The sequence below is a fragment of the Protopterus annectens genome, chromosome 9.part0, assembly GCF_019279795.1.
Source record: "Protopterus annectens isolate FY-2018-M chromosome 9.part0, PAN1.0, whole genome shotgun sequence".
In the NCBI taxonomy this organism is placed as follows: domain Eukaryota; kingdom Metazoa; phylum Chordata; order Ceratodontiformes; family Protopteridae; genus Protopterus; species Protopterus annectens.
Genome location: NC_056743.1, coordinates 1,189,931,228 through 1,189,951,667, shown reverse-complemented (window position 1 = coordinate 1,189,951,667; position 20,440 = coordinate 1,189,931,228). Strand labels below are relative to the sequence as shown.

The following is a 20,440-nucleotide window of genomic DNA, read 5'->3' as shown; positions in this document are numbered from 1 at the left end:
ATTAACTGATGAAATCCTTTCAGATGCATACTTTCTGGCATTGTCATCTACATTTTTAATTTTGGTGCCACAGAGTTGTCCAGTGAAATAGTTCCTTTTTATTTATGTGAACTTGTTACCCAGGATACAGCAATGAGCACAAATGACCAGTTTTAGTCTCAGCCTGGGGGAAAATAAAATGGAGTGATTTTAAGGCATGTAACAAGTACAGTGCACTACATAGGCTAACAGGAAAAAAGAAACTAAGACTATTTATATACAATGCATGCAAAATCAGTTATATACAAGACAAAGGGACAACGGGGTAAGCTTTTTATACCATTACATTACTGTACCCTATCAGATTACTGCTTTAAGTGCAAATACTAAGTTAAAATGCTTGCACTAGTTATCAATGGGTTGCAGAGCTAGGTGGGGTGGCTTCGTAACTAGGAGTTGCTGCAGAGTCAGTGACTACCAGCTGCTTTCTTGGCATGAGCTATGAAACAATAAAATGTATTTCTGCCTTAGTAGCAATATCCTAACCATGACATCAGAATGCATGCCAAGTTAAACAGCAAAAGAAAAAGTCTATGTCTATATACACACAATAAAGGCTTACCATTTGCTAACAATATCTGATCATACAATATATTAAAACATTCCATCTCTACTGCTGCCACATAGCTGAATAGTGTAGAAACATCAGGATTTTAACACTGTCAATCAATGTTAGACCTCAAAATTTAGTACTTAATGGCCAACATCGAATAATTTCTTTGCATACATTTTTTGCAGTGGAAATTGCATCTAAACTTAATGTCAAGGGCAAATACAGACATTGGCAAAAGATATTGTTTTGGAGAATAACCATGCAATTCTACATGGAATCTGAGAAAATAAATGCTATTACCTCATTCAATTTTGACAACTTCAATAAAACCTTTGGAAAGACTTAATAAATGAAAAGAGAATAATTTCATTTGTGTTGCAGTGCCGATTTGCTACACAGAGCACATGCACAAAAAGGGTCACAAGAAATTACAAGTGGAGGCATTATTTTGCTCAGATGCTGGAGAAAGCCCTTGATGTTTTCAATTCTATGCCATCAAATTCATCATTCTTGTTGATTTAAGCAGAACACACAAAACAAATATGGATCCCTGAGCTTACTTTCCTACTACACACAAAATCTGGCCGACTCTAGGGATTAACTGAAAGCCTAGGCTAAAATACTGCTCTTTCAAAAAATATTAAACAGACTAAAAAAAAAAAAAAAAAATACTTCGTTCACAAATCACATCACAAATAAATCCCCGGCAGACCCCATCCCTCACTTACTTGACCTCCTAGCCGCCAGTGTTGAAATTAAAACTCCAAACGCTCCGTAGTAGCCCACGTGGAAGAACGAACCAGGCAAACAAAACGACACTGACTTCCAGATTCCAGGAACTACAATGTCCGATAGCCAGTAGCTGCACCCGCCTCTCTAGCGCGTCAATGAAGGAAGGAACGAGAGGCGGGAGTTAGCTGTTTATATATGCACAATGGATCAGTGGCCGTGATGTCAGTGGTGCAGAATCATCACTGATAGGATGATTTCAATAATGCCCCATAAGAGCAGCCACTCACATCATCAAGACTATACATCATGCAAGGGGAGGGGAATGAGTGAGAACATGGCTTAGGGTGGGGGCTGTGCTACTGTGGAGGATAAAAAAAAAAAAAAATGAGCAAGTTCGTGCTTGAACTGGGTCTGGGGGAGGGCGCAATTGCCTAGCCTCAGTCTATGGGCGCCCAGCGGTGAAATTTGTTGTTGTTGTCTCGGCTTTCTCGGTTATGGTCAAATCACAGCAGAACTCCGATCTCTATACAATTGCGGAATTTGCGCCCTTTTGAGGCCAGCCTATACGGCGCCCTAGGCGGTCGCCTAGTTCGCCTATGCCTAAGGCTGGCCCTGTGTATGCACTAACCTTAACCCAAACCCTAACCCTAAGGTCCGTCACTATCACACACTCACCTAACCCGCGCCCTAACCCTAACTCACTTAACCCACCCCTAACCCTAAAGTGTGTCACTATTGCACACTTACCTTACCCGCACCCTGACCCTAACCCTAACGTCCGTCACTATCACACACTTACCTTAACATGTCGGTGTTCTCAGCGTCGGGATTTTCAGTTGTCTGTCATCTCCATTGTTGATGTTCCAGTGTCGGTTATCTCGTTGTCGGCGTTGTCAGCGTTCAGTGTTTTCAGGTTAGACCCATATATATACACACACACACACACACACACACACACACACACACATACAGATGTTTCAAGCATGGGCATTAAAGCCCTTCTAGCTTGCCAATGTGCTAAAATACTTGTTCCCATAATAAATGTCCAGGCTGTTCTTAAAAATATCTAAACTAGTACTTGCTTGGAACAGAGTACCAAATTACATTAAAGCATCAGCTACTCTGTCAGAGAACCAATTAGTACACTTCTCTTTCCCATAGAATCTTCTACATAGGTTATCTGACGATTCTCTAGTACTTTTTAATAACCCCAAACATTCCCAGAGGTAGTTGTCCCTAAATGCCCTATATACCTGAATAAGATCTCCTCTTAAATATCTGTAAGAGACACTGTACAAGTTCAGATATTTTAGTCTTTCATAATAACTTAGATTTTCACATCCATGGATGCCCTTAGTATATTTCCGCTGTACTCTTTCCAGTTTATTCATGCTTGTTTTCCTGTAGGGTTTCCATATTGTTATTCCATACTCAAGTTTGGGTCTAATGTAACTAACAAACAATGACTTCATTATGTTTGATTTCCAAGACTTTATAAATCTTTTTATACAACCTATAGTTCTATAACTGTCATTAGCCAATTGGTTGATATGATTAGAAAAACTCATAGCTGAATCTACCCATATACCCAGGTCCTTAAATGAGTCTACAGTTTCAATCACTGTGTGCTGTATTAAATATTCACCTTTCAGTTTGTCTCCCAAATCTCATATGCTTAGTTTTTGATGTATTTATCAACATATTATTCTCCTGTGCTCAAATGGTCAATTTAGTCAAATTATTTTGTAGACATGCCTTATCTGTAACACTTGTAATCAGTTTACCCAATTTCAAGTCATCAGTATATAGACTGTAGAACACCTCAGATGAAAAAGTAAGGTCTGGAAGATGTAATCTAAACAAGTAAAGGCCTAGTACAGAGCCCTGTGGGACACCTTGACTGTAACCAAGGACTTCACTTGTCCAGTTGGTGTGTGATACTTGCCATGTCCTGTTTGTAAGCCATGCAGCTATCCATCTTATCAACAGTACATCAATACCTATTTGTACTAATTTATTGATCAGTGTTTTGTGCATGACCCTGTCAAATGCTGAAGTTATATCTAGATAGATCACATCACAATTTTTCATTCATAGCTGTTATTATGTTGTTATAGAACATCATGCAACAGGTGGTAATAGATCTATTTTTAACATATGCATGCTGATATATGGTTTCAAGTCCCAACCTATCCAGTTCTGACAATGCCTTATCTAGTATTACCTTCTCCATTATTTTTCCACAACATGAAAGTCGACTTAAGGGTCTATATGATTCTGGGTTTGTCCTACTCCCCTTTCCCTTAAAGACAGGTTTAATAAGTGCATGTCTCCAATCTTGAGGAATCTCTCCATATTTTTATGACCTAGTGAATAATAGACGTATGTGTGTAATTAAATTCACAATAGTCAACTAAGTCATGGACCATGGACAACTCACAAAATGTTGTTCACATTCCATAGAACCTCAGAAATGGGCTTTTTGGCATGGTTCCTGCAGGGGAGGATAAATCCACATTTCCTCATGATTAATGAGTTAAGGCTTGCTGGATTACAATCAGCAGAATGCGAGTTAGATGCAGCCCAATCCAGTCCATAAAAAAGACTGTGTACATACACACACAGCAGTCAGTAAATATCTTGCACATTCAGTAGCAGTTTTTATATAATTGTACTTCAGCAACTTAAGAAAAGGTAAAATAAAAATCCCCTCTCCTAGTCAAAAGCTATACTAACTTCAAGAGGAAGTGTTCTCATCCATTTTAGCAAGAATGCTAAAACAATTTATTGGTTATTACTAACAGCAGGGAAAAAATACATCTCTGTTGTGACAAAAACTGTCTAAACTTTGGTCTTTCTTCTGTAATGCTACAGCTTAAAAAGTAGTTTTATGTTCAAGTATTTTAAACTGAATACCATAAAAGATTTAAAATTGATGTCATCTACTCTTCTCATAACCTTTCACACTACATGAGGGAAATTTAAGCCTGGCATGATGTGTCCCGTAGGTACATAACCAAGCAAATAATAAAAAGCGCACTTTTCTCCACACCTTATGTATTCATATTCAGAAAGAGTCAGAACATTGCCATGTTGTAAGATTACATGATCTGCAACATGCCCTCCAACTGCACTCACCCAGTATTATAAAGTGTAATCTACGTAGATACTAAAATACTTTTTTAGGATCCCTGTCTTTTTTGTATGCAGCCAAAGGTCTAGTAGTACATGCAGGTGTGTTACACTTGTCAAGGGATGGGTTTCAAGTATGTAGCCTCACTCAACATTCTTTCATTACAATCCTCACCCAATATAGGATACAGCAGTAATAAGAGTAACGTGGAAATTAAATCCCTGATCCAGATGACCCAGTCTTGTTCAATGACTTAGGCACCTGCTGGAGCTGGCTAGGGCAAAGATATGAGTGTCACACCTTTGATAGCTTTCTTGTCCTTGGGGGTAAAGGAGGTATTGCATACCCACAGTGTATAGTCTTGTGGTTAAGTTTCTGCATGGGTATCGGTTCCAACCACGGAACCGAGCCAGCCATTTTCCAAGCTCGCGTCAGCTTCAAACTCTCGAGCTAAACTCTTACCCACAATCCCCCTCTCCCTGTTACCTCAGATTTCGTTTGCCGCATTGCCATCCATTCGTGTCAAGCTACTTCTCTTGAGCTAAGTACAGTCAACTGTTGTTGAATTGCTTTACAAATTACTTTTCTGTCAGAAAAGTTGATATTTTATTGTCTCTTACCCTATCGCATCTAGCATTCATAAATTCCTCAGGTTTTTCTGTCTTTTACTTATTGCTTTTACCACGAGGTATTTTCTCTTTACCATCGTTGGTAATCTTTTTCCCTTTTCTCTTTCATACCTTCGGGTACTCTCTTGTACCATTGTTGATACTTTTCTATTAATTAATATGGCAGATAAAAAAGGTAGTCCGGGGTTTAAGTGGTGTTCTGATTGTGGACACAAACTGCCTACTTTATTGCACACTCTTTGTGTGTTTATTGTTTGGGAGCTTCCCATTTATCTGTTGAACCACCCTGTACTATTTGTGAGAACTTTTCTAATAGAACTTTGTTAGAAAGGAAAAACAAGCTGATACTGAAGGGACTTCTAAAATCTCCCTTTTCAGAGGCTATTTCTGGGTCAGAGGTCTCCACCCCTCCTAAAGCCCATAAGAAAATGGATTGTTTCTACTAAGGCTAAATCCTTGCCTTCGTCCCCGGCTGGGGACTCTCACCAACCAAAACCTAAAAAGGCTAAATTTTCGGCTCCGGAACTCTGTCAGCTCCAGTGCTTTCGGTGCCTAGACCTTCGGGACTGAGGCCTTCGACTCCATTAGTGATTTCGTCTCTGTCCTCTCCTGCAGCCTTCTACACATCGGCACCGAGGGGCTCCTCTGTTCAGACCATTACCACTGTATTGGCACCGACCGTTCAGTCGGCGCAGACCTTGACTGCGTCTGCTCCGAGATCTTCCTCGGAACCAAGGCCTTTATTGTTGACTCCAGTTTTGTCGGTTCCAGCTTCGGCACAGACTCCCACCACTTCGGCACCGATCCCTGTGTCAGTGCAGACAGTGACCTCAGCACCAATGACTTCTTCAGTGCAGACAGCAGTAGTCCAGTCTTTCTCTGCACCGTTGTCCTCGTTGCGGTCAGATGAGATGGGCACCGAATCTGCCTCTTTTGTTGACAGGGCTGTTTCCCCCTCAGTCTCTGTGAGGTCCACTAGAAGCCTTTCCGAACATGATGTGTTGCGTCCTGTGGACCAGGAATTCTTGGCCAGAGGTTTTCCACTCCTCAGGAACTGTCCTTCCTTGGGAGGTGATCACCCATCTCCAAAGACACCTTCTTATTCTCCTCCTTCATTGCCTTTGAAGCCCATGGATATAGCACAGTCTTCCCCTTCAATGGTTCCCTTTATGGATCTCACTAAGGAACTGCATTTGCCTTCATGGCAGGAAAGTTTTGCTACGACCCAGGATGTCAGCTGTGACCCGCATAGCTTGCTGCTCCACAGCCATCCAGGGACTCTGTGTCAGCAGGCTGAGCCACTTAGGGGAGGAGTGGCCCCTGTCCTAGACATACACTCCTCTCCGGGTGGACCAGCCTTCCAACTGATGGAGAAGGCTTTCACTGCTGCTGGCGATACCGGACTGTCTATACCTCCGCCCTCCTCTGGTACACTGGTCTCACATGTTGCATCTAGCGGACACCGGGTGCAAGGGCCGCAAGACATATTCCCTCAGGAATCCCCCTTTCCGTTGTCTTCCCCAGCTTCTCACACTGAGGAAAAGTTCATGTAAGAGGAAGCACATGGACTCCACAGAGGAGTCCCTCACCGAAGACACAGATTTCGATGAGGGGGAAGGATCCCCTTGGTCACCCTCTGAGGTATCCTTTGGCAATATCCTCGAAATCCTGAAACAGAGGTGTGACTGGCAGTCCTCTAATCCGACCTTTGAGGAATCTGTGTTCCTGCAGGCCTTTCGCGCCCGGCCCCCTACCTTCTGGGTTACTCCACCTGCCGATGAACTTGTCAGGTTCATCGTGCAGCGTGCTTGGAAGGCCCCTGATAACATTGAAGCTATTCCCCGGAGGCCAGATAAGATCTTGTCCCCTCCTGCTTCGGATCCCCATTGGTCCAAAGGTCTTCCTGTGGATGCTTTGGTGGTGACAGCCACAACAAAAAAGGATCTGGCAGAAGAAGAAAGCCAGACTGTCCATCCGCCTAACAGAGAGTCCTGGGCCGTGGACAGGATAGGGAAGCGCACCTTTGCTTCAGCGACCTTTGCTATCAGGTCCCTGAATTATATGGCACATTTTACCAGGCTTCAAAGGGATTTGGTTTCTGAGCTCTCTGAAACCTTGGCTGGTGCAGTGTCTGATGAGGTCCGTGACAAAGTGGCCTCTCAGCTTGCCACCATTTAGTCTATATCTAATTCCTCTATGCGACTGATATCTCACGCATCAGAAGGAGCATCTAGAGCGGCGGGTTCAGCTGCGGTCTTGAGACGACACGCCTGGATGCGTTTGTGCAACTTAGCGGAACCTTTTAAGTCTTCTTTTCTTAATGCCCCCATTGAGCTCTCCTCGTTGTTTGGGCCCAAAGTTAAAAGCACACTGGCCAGATGTGAGCAGGACGGTAAGACCCTTTCTGCCATAGGTGTCCGTTATTCTTCCCCTCAACGTGCTTTCTCCTGAAACCAAAAGAGTGGGAAGATATGGTTCAAGAAATCTCAAGGTGGGAAGATATGGTTCAAGAAATCTCAAGGTCCTTTCCGTTGCACACAGGCCGAGTTCTCCCCCAGAGGCAGAGAGGGAAACTCACAGGGAAGACACTCCTTTCAGGGCAGAAGGGGGACCGCGTAACCAAGGTTCCCGGGATTCCTTCCTTGGTCAATCCTACCAGCGCTCCTGAAGAGCGGCCCAACTCCTTTCCTCTGGAGGTGGTTGGGGGATGTTTCTCCTTGTACCCTTCTGCCTTGCTAACCATCACCACCGATTCTTGGGTACAAAGGATCATAACCAGAGGTTATCATATCCCCTTCGATCTTTGTCCCGTCCCTTCAAAAAATCTTCCCGACATTCCAACCAATCAAAGGGAAGAAGCAGCACTAGCGGTAGAAAAGCTGCTAAGAAAAAGAGTCATCCAAGTAGTCCCTCCAGACCAGATAGGATCCGGATTCTACACAAGACTATTTTTGGTGCCAAAGAAAACCGGGGACTGGAGACCAATTTTGGATCTCAGTGTATTAAACAAGTTTGTGAAAGTACAAAAATTCCGGATTGTCACAATACAGTCTATCTTCCCGCTTTTGGAAAAAGACGATTGGATGTGTTCTATAGATCTTCAAGATGCATATTACCACATAAAGGTGGACAGGCCATCAAGAAGGTTTCTGCGCTTCCATGCGGGAGACAGTCACTACCAGATGTTCATCATGCATACAGCTGCAGTAATCACAGATGAGTTTTCTGCCGTCAGGCGGTCCCTCGGTCGGCCGAATTCCAAAGTCTTGGTCCTGCGTCGGTTGTCGTCGCTTACTCTTCTGACGTCAGCGAGGCCAGAGTATATAAGACACAGCCGACGCCATGTTCTTCAGTCTTTTTTGCCGCACGGTGCCCGAAGCAGAAGCAGTTCGCAAGTGCCGGTCGGCCAGCTCCTGAATTACGAATATTTTGGAAACCGAAGTCTTCATTAAAGCTAAGTACCCGTTGAAACTTTTCTTGCCTCAGACCGATGTCAGAAAAAGTTAATAATTGTATTTCTTGTGGGAAGCAAATACCGCATAAGGATTTCCATTCCCTCTGCATACCTTGTTTATGCCCAGACCACGACGTCTCGGGCTGTCGCTTTTGCGCTACCTTCAATAAATGCACTATTAAGCGTCGGGCGGAGTTCGCCCAGCACTACTTTGGTAAAGCTTTTGATTATAAAATGTCGTCGGACACTCCGACTACCATTTTGTCCAAAAAACGCAAGGAAAAGGACCGACACGCGAGGTCTGCGGTCCCCGCCGACACCACGCCAAAACAGGCTACACGTGGTCCGGTTCTCAGCGAGACTCCTTTGCAGTCCCTGACTACCGATGACACTCCTTTGGTGGTGTCCTCTGTACCCGAGACCGCTGGGTCCTCGGCCCTTTCCCAGACTACAACCGAAGCCTCTGCTAATGTTGAGCCTACTAATGTGGACAGGTCCACTTCCACCCATGGTGTATTTAGGCCCTCATCTTCTTTTTCTATTAAGGCCTTTGCTAAATCCAAATCAGCCAGGCATCCCACGAGGCCTGTTGCACAGGGCCCATCTCCAGGTCCCATGCCTAAAAAACAGATGCTTAAAATGGCTGAGGATTTAATTACTCTTATCAGAGGTTCTCAACCCCCTCCAGACAAGAGACCCAGAGTGGAGGAAGATTCTCCCTCTTCTGATCAGGGATCCATTTTATCAGAACATTCTGATGCAGAGGAACATTCTTACTCTCCTTTTGAGGATTCGGATGCAGAACAGTCCATTCCTTCTGTATCCCCTCCTGAGGATTTTTCCTTTGGGGAAACCTTGCACACCTTGAGGGAACACTTCCATTGGGAAGGCCAAGACTTTTCAGATTCCAAGAAAAGACTTAGGGAATTTCTTTGTTACCTCAACACAGACCTCTGGCTATACCCCCTGTTTTGGACATACTGGATGATGTCTATTCGGAGGCTTGTCTTAACCCAGATTCTCTGCCTCCTGCACCAGTCAAACCTGATAGGTATTAGAGTACCCAGCTCTCACCAATTTCTCTTCAAAAGCCATAATGCTGACCCTGAAACCATTTCACAAGGCCCCAAGGGATTGAAGGCCTCCACTGCCAAGAATCCTCTTCCTGCAGAAAGGGAATCAAGATCTTTAGAAAGGTGGGGTAAAAAGGTATATACCTCGGCCACCCTAGCCATGAGGGCTTTAAATTGTCAGTTTCATATGCTTAAATATCAACAGTTCCTGTTATCACAATTAAGGAACAAAATGTCTCAACCTGAACAACCAGATTTAAAGGAGTTACAGGATATGATGCATAGTGCAGAGCAAGTGGGTAAACACACCTTACAATGTGGTTATGATGCCCTAGAGGCTTCAAGTAGAGCGGCTGCTACAGGATCAGTCATTCGCAGACATGCCTGGCTTAGGGAACAAAATTTACCTGATCATGTGAAAGCTAAACTTCTAGATGCCCCTTTACAAAAGGATGTGCTGTTTGGTACTAATGCTGAGGAGATACTACGGAAAATGGAAGAAAAAGCCAAATCTATGCAAACTGTCAAAGCTTTCTTACAGGTCCAACCACCACGTTTTAACAGAAATTGGCCTTCAAAAAACTGGTCCTTTCCAGCCACTGACAAGCCCCAAAGAGGTAGTTACAGACGCACAAGGGGCAGAGGGCAATCACAAGGATCATATAGAGGCCGACAATGGCAAACTCCAGCTCCAAGAGGTGGCGAAGACCGTGCACAATACAGGAAGCAAACCCAATGACTCCCTCATTTCCATGCCAAGCATGTCTCAGCTGGCAGCACCTTTGGGATGGAAATTAGCATTATTTGCAAGCAATTGGCATATTGTCACAACAGACAAATGGATCCTGGACATTATAAACAGAGGCTATAAATTTCAATTTCACACTCTTCCAAAAATGAGAGGCATGCCAAACCTGCCACAAAATCAAAGGGCAGAGGCACAACTGCAAATTTCAAAGCTCATAAGCATGAGAGCTATTCAAGAGGTACCTACTCACCAACAAGGTCAAGGTTTTTATTCAAGACTTTCTGGTACCAAGGAAAGGAACCGACTGGAGACCCATTTTGGACTTATCCATCCTAAACACATTTCTACTCGTCCCAAAATTCAAGATGCTCACATTACAGCAGCTTCTTCCCATGCTGGGCAAGGAGTTTTGGCTGGTAACATTGGACCTCAAGGAGGCATACCTGCATGTCCCAATCAGACAAAGCTGCAGAAGATACCTCAGATTTCTTGCAGGTTCAATACACTATCAATTCTCTGCATTGCCCTTTGGCTTATCTACTGCGCCCAGAGTATTCACAAAGTGCCTGGCATCAGTGATTGCCTACTGCAGACTTCAAGGGATACAAATTTACCCTTATCTGGACGACTGCCTGATCCAAGCGGACAGCAAGCACATACTTCTGGAACATCTGGCATATGTGACACGGTTACTGCTTTCTCTGGGATATACAATCAACAAAGAGAAATCAAGGCTAACACCATCTCAGAAAATAACTTTCCTGGGTGCCAACTTGGACACAAACAACCAGATGGCCTACCTTACGCCAGAAAAACAGGGGCAACTATCTCAGTACTTCAAAATACTAGCAAAAAGTACCAGGCTTACTGCAAGGAAAATCCTGCAGGCTCTAGGATTCATGGCATCTTGCATTCTTTTAATCCCATGTGCAAAGCTGCATATGAGGAAACTTCAATGGTACCTAAAAAACCTATGGTCTCAACACAGTCACAGTTTGGAAACAATAATACCAATAATTCCATGTTTGCAAAAGGAATTTCTATGGTGGGCCCAAGCATGTCAAGCAAACACAGGCCTCCCATTCTGCAAGCCTCAAGCAAAGCAAGTCATAACCACAGACGCCTCAGACTACACCTGGGGGGCGCACATGACGGACAGGTGCTTTCAGGGCAAATGGTCCCAAAAGGAAAAGCACCTTCACATCAATCAAAAAGAAATGCTAGCAGTAATAAATGCAATTACAGCTTTCAAGGACTTCCTGCATCCAGGACAATTACTGATAAAAACAGACAACACCACGGTAATATGGTACATAAACAAACAAGGAGGAACACATTCATACCCCTTGTGCAGACTAGCCATGACTCTTTGGAACTTGGCTCTGGAAAGACAAATCGAACTTCAAGCACAGTACTTGCCAGGCTTGGAAAACACACTGGCAGACAATCTAAGCAGAAATATGACAGATCCACACGAATGGAAGTTACATCCTCAGGTGTTTGCAGAAATTATCCAAGCATGGGGGAGGCCAGACATAGATCTTTTTGCCTCCCACAAGAATCATCAATTGGAAAAGTTTTGTTCGAGGACCTTTCATCCAAAGGCCTGGAGAGTGGACGCCCTTTCATTCAGTTAGACAGCATGGACAGTTTACGCATTCCCACCTCTGCCTCTTCTGCCCAAGGTGCTTTTGAAAGCAAGAACAGACAAACTGAAGATGATACTGATTGCTCCAGATTGGCCAAGGCAACACTGGTACCCACTCCTGAGGAGCCTAACACATACTCCTCCCTGGTCCCTGCCTCTAATGCCTCTTCTGCTGACTCAGCACAGCTACAAAACTCTTCATAGTCAGCTGAAAACACTCAATCTCGCTGCATGGAAAATTCCTTAACACCACAACAGACCCTACTCTCCAAGGAGGTGCAGGATGTCATTTTGGAGGCCAGAAGGCCATCTACCAGAAAAGCTTACTGCGCAAAATGGAAGCGGTTTTGCTCTTGGAATGAGAAAAGAGGCCAGGACCCTAGAAAAATGAACTTGCCTCCGGTATTACAGTATCTAGCTGAGCTGCTGAACAGTGGACTTTTTTCTTCCATAAAAATCCATGCCTCAGCCATTTCTGCAGAATTCAACACGGATCCTCCTTTATTTTCTCACCCACTCTTATGACAGTTTCTCAGAGGGGCTAAGAATATTAGACCACCAAGGAAGCAACCAATACCAGCATGGGATCTTAATTACATACTAGAAAAATTAACATTGCCTCCTTTTGAACCAGCTGCCTCAACAGATTTGCAATATTTGTCCTGGAAAACAGCCTTCCTTCTGGCCATCACTTCAGCTCGTAGGGTTTCTGAACTACAGGCCCTCATGGCGGTGCAGCCCTTTCTCATTTTCCATCAGGACAGGGTTTCCCTTCGTACCAACCCATCATTTATGCCTAAAGTGGTATCCAGGGTAGCTTTAAATCAAGCCATACACCTACCTACCTTTTACCCCAATCCTCAAAACAAAGGGGAAAGGCTGCTACACTCTTTAGACATCCATAGGCAGCTATGTTATTATTTGGACAGAACAAAGTCCTTCAGGAAATCAGAACAACTCTTTGTGTCTTATGTTGTAGGGGCTCAAGGGAAGCCAGTTACAAAACAGACTATTTCAAAGTGGATAGGCCACTGCATACGGTTTTGTTATTCCTATCATGGGAAATCTGTTCCTACAGGTATCAGATCTCACTCCACCAGGGCCACAGCTACCTCTACAGCTTTCCTCAGAGGAGTTCCTACCAAAGATATTTTGGAGGCAGCCACTTGGAGTTCTGTACATACCTTCACAAAACACTACCACCTGCCTTTATACTCCAGAACAAGAGCAGGCTTTGCTACTGCTGTTTTGCAGGGCATTCTGGCTCAACCCAGTTCCTCCTAGTACCTACCACCCTGTGCATAGCTTTGGGACTCTACCCATCTGTGATTACTGCAGCTGTATGCACGATGAACATAGTACAGTTTTGTACCTACCATAAATGTAGATGTTCGAGTGCTAATACAGCTGCAGTACAGGTTTCCCTCCCTCCTTCCCCACTTGGTAAAGGCATGGGGTTTAACAACCTTTTCATACTACCTGACTGGGTTTATTTGCTTGCTACCACTGATTTTGGATTATATTGCATTGCTTGTATTTGCATATATGCATTATTTATGTATTGCCTTCCTTCTGGGGGCACCTGACATCTGGGGCAAGAAAGACTGAAGAACATGGCGTCGGCTGTGTCTTATATACTCTGGCCTCGCTGACGTCAGAAGAGTAAGCGACGACAACCGACGCCGGACCAAGACTTTGGAATTCGGCCGACCGAGGGACCGCCTGATGGCAGAAAACCCATCTGTGATTACTGCAGCTGTATTAGCACTCGAACATCTACATTTATGGTAGGTACAAAACTGTACTTTCAGAGCACTGCCCTTCGGACTCTCTACAGCCCCCAGAGTGTTCACAAAGTACATGGCAGTTGTCACAGCTCACTTGCAACTTCAAGGATTCCAGGTGTTTCCTTACCTAGACGACTGGGTCATTTCCGCCCCCACCAGACATCTACTGGAAAAAGTCCTGGCATACTCTCTCCTCGCTGATCAAATGCTAGGCATAACCATAAACTGGCAGAAATCCAATCTCACCCCATCTCAGTCGACAGAATTCATAGGGGTTATCTTGAACACAAAAAACTGCAGAGCTGCTATTCCAGAGCACAGAATTTTAAGGATAAAGCAACAACTAATTCCAATCCTTTCAAAGGAAATATCCATGGCTCACTCGGTTTTACAGCTGTTGGGTTCCATGGCAGCCTCCATCACCATTGTTCCCCTGGCCAGGTTTCACATGAGGCTTCTACAATGGCTACTGCTCACCCAGTTGTATCCTTTTCAGCATCCTCTTTCAGCCATGATTCAAGTAACCCACAGGTGCAAACAGGATTTAAATTGGTGGATGACACACAGTCTCTCACAATAGTCTCGCCCCTTCTACCCCAGCAACCCATGTCCACAGTGACCACGGACGCCTCCCTGATGGGGGGGGGGGGCTATGTCAGGGACAGACAGTCCAAGGCACTTGGTCCCAACTGGAGGCCCATCTACATATAAATGTTCTAGAGTTGAGGGCGTGCTTCTGGCATTGCAAGCATTCCATCCCCTGCTGCCATCTGGGACAATTGCGATTCAATCAGACAACATGGCGGTGGTCTGGTACATCATCAAGCAAGGTGGAACCAAATCTTACCCCCTTTGTCGAGAGACCATGAGGATATGGCAATGGGCGATGGCTACCAACCGTTTTCTTCTAGCAATGCACATTCCCGGGAGTTCCAACGTGATAGCAGACAAGACTCAGCAGGTGCATTCTTCAACCTCACGAGTGGTCCCTGAATCCTGTGGTAGCGGCGGAGATCTTCCACTGCTGGGGCCGTCCTTGCTGTGACCTCTTTGTATCCCCGACCAACTCCAAATGCAGCAACTACTTCACCCTGATTCCCCCTCCAGGACAGTCACCCAGAGATGCTCTAGTTCACAGTTGGCCCTCGGGTCTTCTCTACGCATTTCCACCCTTTCCCCTCATTCCCCAGTTCTGAAGAAAGCCCGGTGGTTGAAGAGCAAGGTGATCCTCATAACACCATATTGGCCCCGACAGATTTGGTTCCCCTTCCTTTGGCCTTACCTACTAGATCGACCATGGATTCTCCATCCAACCCCAGAGTTGATCTCACACCCACAGAACCTGATTCATCACAACCTGAACAGCGTGAAGCTAACAGCTTGTCTACTCCAATTCCCTTGATTGCCAGGCAGAATGATCTTTATCAGTATGTGATATTCTCATTGCTTCTCATAAGTCTTCCACTAGAATTATTTATCTGAGCAAGTGGAAAAGATTTACCTGTTGGCTGAAAGATAAACAAGTAGACCCCTTTTCAGCACCAGTGTCGATAATACTAGACTATCTGGCCGACCTGTTTCAATCGGGTCTATCGGCCTCTACCATTAGAGTTCATTTGGCTGCAATTTCTAATTTTCATGAGGGTGTCCAAGATTCCTCTCTTATGTCCCATAAATTGTGCAAGACCTTCATAAAAGGTGTGAATCATCTGAAGCCACCTTTTAGAGAAGCTATTCATCCATGTGATTTATCATTAGTTCTACAAGCTCTGACAATGGCACCTTTCGAACCAGCCTCTTCTTGCGACCTCATATTTGTCATGGAAAACGTTGTTTTTGGTCGCTATTACTTCTGCCAGATGTATTTCTGACCTTCAAGCTTTATGTATCAAAGAGTCCATACTTGGCTTTCATAGAGATAGAGTGTCTCTGAGAATTAATCCGTCATTTCTGCCTAAAGTGATCTCTGAAATGTCCATTAATCAAGCCATTGAATTGCCAGTTTTCTTTCCCAGTCATTCAAACAGAGGAGAGTATTGCCTACATACCCTAGATATACACAGGCAAATCCATTTTTACTTAAGCAGGACTAAACCCTTTCGTAAATCTGACCAGTTATTTTTGGCCTTTTCTGGACCTAGATTAGAACCTGCTGTTGCTAAGGTCACATTAGCTAGATGGTTGAAGGACTGTGTGACCTTTATTTACACACAACGTAATATCTCGTTGCCTACTACCATGAAAGCTCGTTCAACAAGGTCGGTGGCAACTTCTGCTGCCTTCCATGCCAGAGCTTCTTTACATGACATCTGTGCAGCTGCAACTTGGGCTACTCCTCATACCTTCATCAATCATTGCAAATTGGATTTGGCCTCCAGGGGAAGAGCATCTTTCGGTTCTATGGTGCTCAGGAATGTCCTTCCATGAGAGCCTCCCAGGAATAGAGGTAGCTGGGGACTCTGTCCCATGCGTAAGGAATGAACAAGGATTAACAATATCAGATAATGTCTTACCATAACGTTCCATCTGTATTGTTGATCCTCGTTTAGTCATTACGACCCTCCCTACTTCCTCCTCCTGTGGTTTCTAGTGAATCTCACCATCCGGTTCTCTTAGGTTATTTGACCAGAGGTAGCTTCTACCTTCTTTGACTTGCAAACTCAATCTGAGGTAACAGGGAGAGGGGAATTGTGGGTAAGAGTTTAGCTACAGAGTTTGAAGTTGACGCGAGCTTGGAAAATGGCCGGCTCTGTTCCGAGGTCGGAACCGATACCCATGCATAATGACTGAACGAGGCTCAACAATACAGATGGAACATTATGGTAAGACATAACTTCTTTTTCTCTTACTAATTCATGAACCCTTTTCTTATTTTGCTCATAAATTATTTCCTTTTTAAATATATTCTGGGCTCTCCTCCTGTCGTTATCAGAGGATCTGATATTTTTTTAATAATTTATCTTATCTTCTGTAATAACAATTTTTTTGTTTCCTCATATACCGTCTTAAAGTTTCTTATATTCCATCCATCATCCTGTCGTTTTGTCATAAATAAACCATGAAGTAACATGGTCCTCCCATAATTGTTTTTCTTTAGTTAAAATTTTTTTCATAACTTCCGCCGTATTAAACTTCTTAATCCTGCTCCCTTGTATATCTGTCTCATTTGTACTTATTCTTGACCAGATTATTTCATAATCTGTAAATTATGGATGTTCTTCATCTCACATTGCTGCAGTCCATACACTTGGGTAGTCCGCTGTCCTCGGTCGGCCCGAATATCAAAGTATAAGGCTGACGTTGGTCAAGGCGCATTTGACTGACATCAGGACGTCAGGGTACAAATGCGCATGACCGACGTCATATCCTCAGTCTTTTTTGCCGCATGGTCTGATGCAGAAGCAGCATTGCAAGTGCCGGTTGGCGTTCTGAGATTTTTCGATTTCGAAGTTTCAGACAGAGTTCAAAGTTGGCTGAGTACCCGTTGGGGAATATTTTAGTTTTTTGTTGCCTCATTGATTTACCGGATGTCAGAAAAAGTCAATAATTGCATTTGTTGTGGGAAATAGATACCGCATAGAGATTATCATACTTTGTGTATTCCTTGCTTAGGGCCTGAGCACGACGTTGTTGGCTGTCGCTCTTGTGCTAGATTTAATAAACGCACTATAAAGAGGAGGTTGGATTGTGCAAGGTTAGTCTTTGGGAAGCGGTGCAATTATAAAATGCCGTCGGATGCTCCGACGCCCGCTTCGAAGAAGCGCAAGGACAAAGCAGTTAAGCCTAGGCTGGAAGAACCGTCTGTACCGGACGCCGGTTCTTTAGAGGTGTCGGTGGAGCCGGTGGCTCCACCGGAGGTTTCTTTGTGTTCCCAGGGTGAGACTTTAGTATTGCAAGATGTGGCCTCTCAGGAGGCAAGTCAAGCTGAGGGGCTTCTCAGGTTACTATACTCCCCTCCCTTCCTAGGGTGGCTAGGCCCTCTCCTTCTGTTTCTAAGGCTTCTCCCAGGGGCAGGCCAGGTTTAGCTTCAGTTGGTGTTACCCCTAGCTCTTCAGGTACTGTGCCCAAGAAGCATATGCTTAAAATGGCAGAAGATTTGATTACTTTGATTAGGGGTTCTATGCCCCCTCCTGATAAGAGGCCTAGGGTGGAGCCTGAGCTGGGGGTTTTGAGCAGGCTTCAGATGTGTCAGAGTCTTCAGCTGAAGACTTGCAGGAGTACTCTCCTTATTCTGATTCTGATGTGGATGATTCTACTCCTCCTGCTTCTCCTCCTGAGGATTTTTCTTTTTCAGAAACTCTTCATTCCATGAGGGAGCATTTTAAGTGGGAAGGTCAGGACTTCTCTGATTCCAGGAAAAGGCTTAGGGAATTTTTGTTTTCACCCCAGCATAGGCCTTTGGCTATACCTCCTGTTTTGGATGTAGTGGAAGATGTTTTACAGAGGCTTCTCTTAATCCTGATTCTTTGCCTCCTGCTCCTGTTAAGCGGATAGGTATTACAGGGTGCCTGAAGCTCATAAGTATCTTTTAAGAGTCCTAGGGCAGACCCAGAAACTGTTAGCCAGGGGCCTAAAGGTGTCAAGGCTTCTGTTGTTAAGAATCCGGTTCCTGCAGACAAAGAGGCTAGGGCCTTGGATAGATGGGGAAAGAAAGTTTATACTTCTTCCACTCTGGCTATGAGGGCTTTGAATTGCCAGTTTCACATGTTGAAATACCAAAACTATCTCCTTTCACAATTAAAGTCTAAGGTTGATGCTCTGGCAGTAGGTATTGATTGTAAAGAGTTGCAAGATTTAGTACATGTTTCTGAACAGGTGGGTAAGCATTCTTTGCAATGTGGTTTTGATGCTGTACAGGCCTCGTCTAGGGTGGCTGCCACTGGGTCAGTTCTTCGCAGGCACGCCTGGCTAAGGGATCAAAATTTGTCTGAACATGTTAAAACAAGGATTTTAGATGCTCCTTTACAATCTGACGTGTTGTTTGGTCCTCCTGTTGAGGCAGTTTTAAAGAAAATGGAAGACAAAGCTAAGTCTATGCAGACTGTTAAAGATTTTTGCAGGTTCAGCCTCCAAAGTTTAGCAGAAATTGGCCTGCTAAAGGGTGGACGTATCCTTCTTATGATTCCCAGTCTAGGGGTAGATCTAGACGTGGTAGGGGCAGAGCTCAGGGCTCTTTCAGGCCTAGAACAGGGAGTTCTCCTGCACAGTCTTCAGGTGAGGGCAGGGGTCAGTCCTTTCATAAACAGACCCAATGGACCTACCTTTTCAGCTGCCAGAGCCTTCTGCCTGGCAGCACCTTTGGGAGGAAGGTTGGCACTTTTCAAAGAAAATTGGAGTTTAATTACCCAAGACAAATGGGTATTGGATATCATACACCAAGGTTACAGGTTTTATTTCCATACCTTGCCTCCTTTCAGAGGCATGCCAGACGTTCCTCCTCAACAAAGAATAGAGGCTCACAAGCAAATTTCTCTGTTACTTCAACTAGGGGCCATACAGCCGGTCCCTATGCCAGAAGTGGGCCTAGGATTTTATTCTCGCCTGTTCCTAGTACCAAAGAAGGGGAACACGTGGAGACCAATTTTGGATCTATCTATCCTCAACACTTATCTGGACATTCCCAAGTTCAAAATGTTGACGTTACAACAGCTTTTGCCTCTGCTGGGCAAAGATCATTGGATGGTAACTTTGGATCTCAAGGAGGCTTACCTTCATGTTCCTATCAGACTAAGTTGCAGGAAGTATCTGCGTTTTCGAGCTGGGACTTTTCACTATCAGTTCTCTGCATTGCCCTTTGGCTTATCTACTGCGCCCAGAGTGTTCACAAAAGTTCTGGCTCCAGTGATAGCTTTCTTCAGGCTGAAAGGATTACAGATCTATCCTTATTTGGACGACTGCCTGATTCTGGCTCAAGGAAGGGAAGAGCTTCTTCGCCATTTGGAATATGTGATAGCAGTGCTAAGATGCCTAGGGTATTCTGTGAACGAAATAAAGTCCAGTCTAGTACCCTCTCAAGACATGTGCTTTCTGGGTGTGAGACTGAATACAGCATCCCAGATGGCCTTTTTAACCCCGGACAAACAAAAGAGTCTATCCCTTTACTTCCATCAGCTATCTCATCAGTCCGGGCTGACTGCAAGGACAGTCCTTCAAGCCTTAGGGTTCATGGCATCTTGTATTCTGGTGCTTCCCAATGCCAAACTGCATATGAGGAAGCTACAATGGTATCTCAAAATTGTATCGACACTGCACTGTCAGCATCTAGACACTGTCATTCAAATACTACCTTGCATTCAAAAGGAATTTTTGTGGTGGGCTCAGGAATGTCACCTAAACAAGGGACTCTCTGTGACCCGGCCAGAGGTGAGTCAGATTTTAACGACAGATGCCTCAGACAAAGCTTGGGGAGCTCATCTAAATGGAAAGTGGATACAAGACAAGTGGCCTGCCAGACTACAACATCTACATATCAATCTAAAGGAGATGTTAGCAGTCCAGTTTGCATTAGTAGCTTTCAAGGATTTACTTCTTCCAGGGCAGGTGTTGATTCTAACAGACAACACAACTGTCATGTGGTACATCAACAAGCAAGGGGAACGATTCTTATCCTCTATGCAGGCAAGCAATGATTTTGTGGGAGACTG

At 44.5% G+C, this 20,440-nt stretch overlaps 1 protein-coding gene across 1 annotated transcript in view; it reads left to right on the top strand.

Annotated features, from left to right (window-relative positions):
• The window catches only part of NDUFV1 (NADH:ubiquinone oxidoreductase core subunit V1), a gene marked incomplete at its 5' end in the record, with an annotated part of 83,318 nt that extends 82,204 nt beyond the window's left edge, over nucleotides 1-1,114 (top strand). Inside the window, 1 exon segment of the mRNA XM_044082211.1 lies at nucleotides 974-1,114. Coding sequence (XP_043938146.1) covers nucleotides 974-1,114 — 141 coding nt within the window.
• Nucleotides 1,115-20,440: the final 19,326 nt, after the last annotated feature.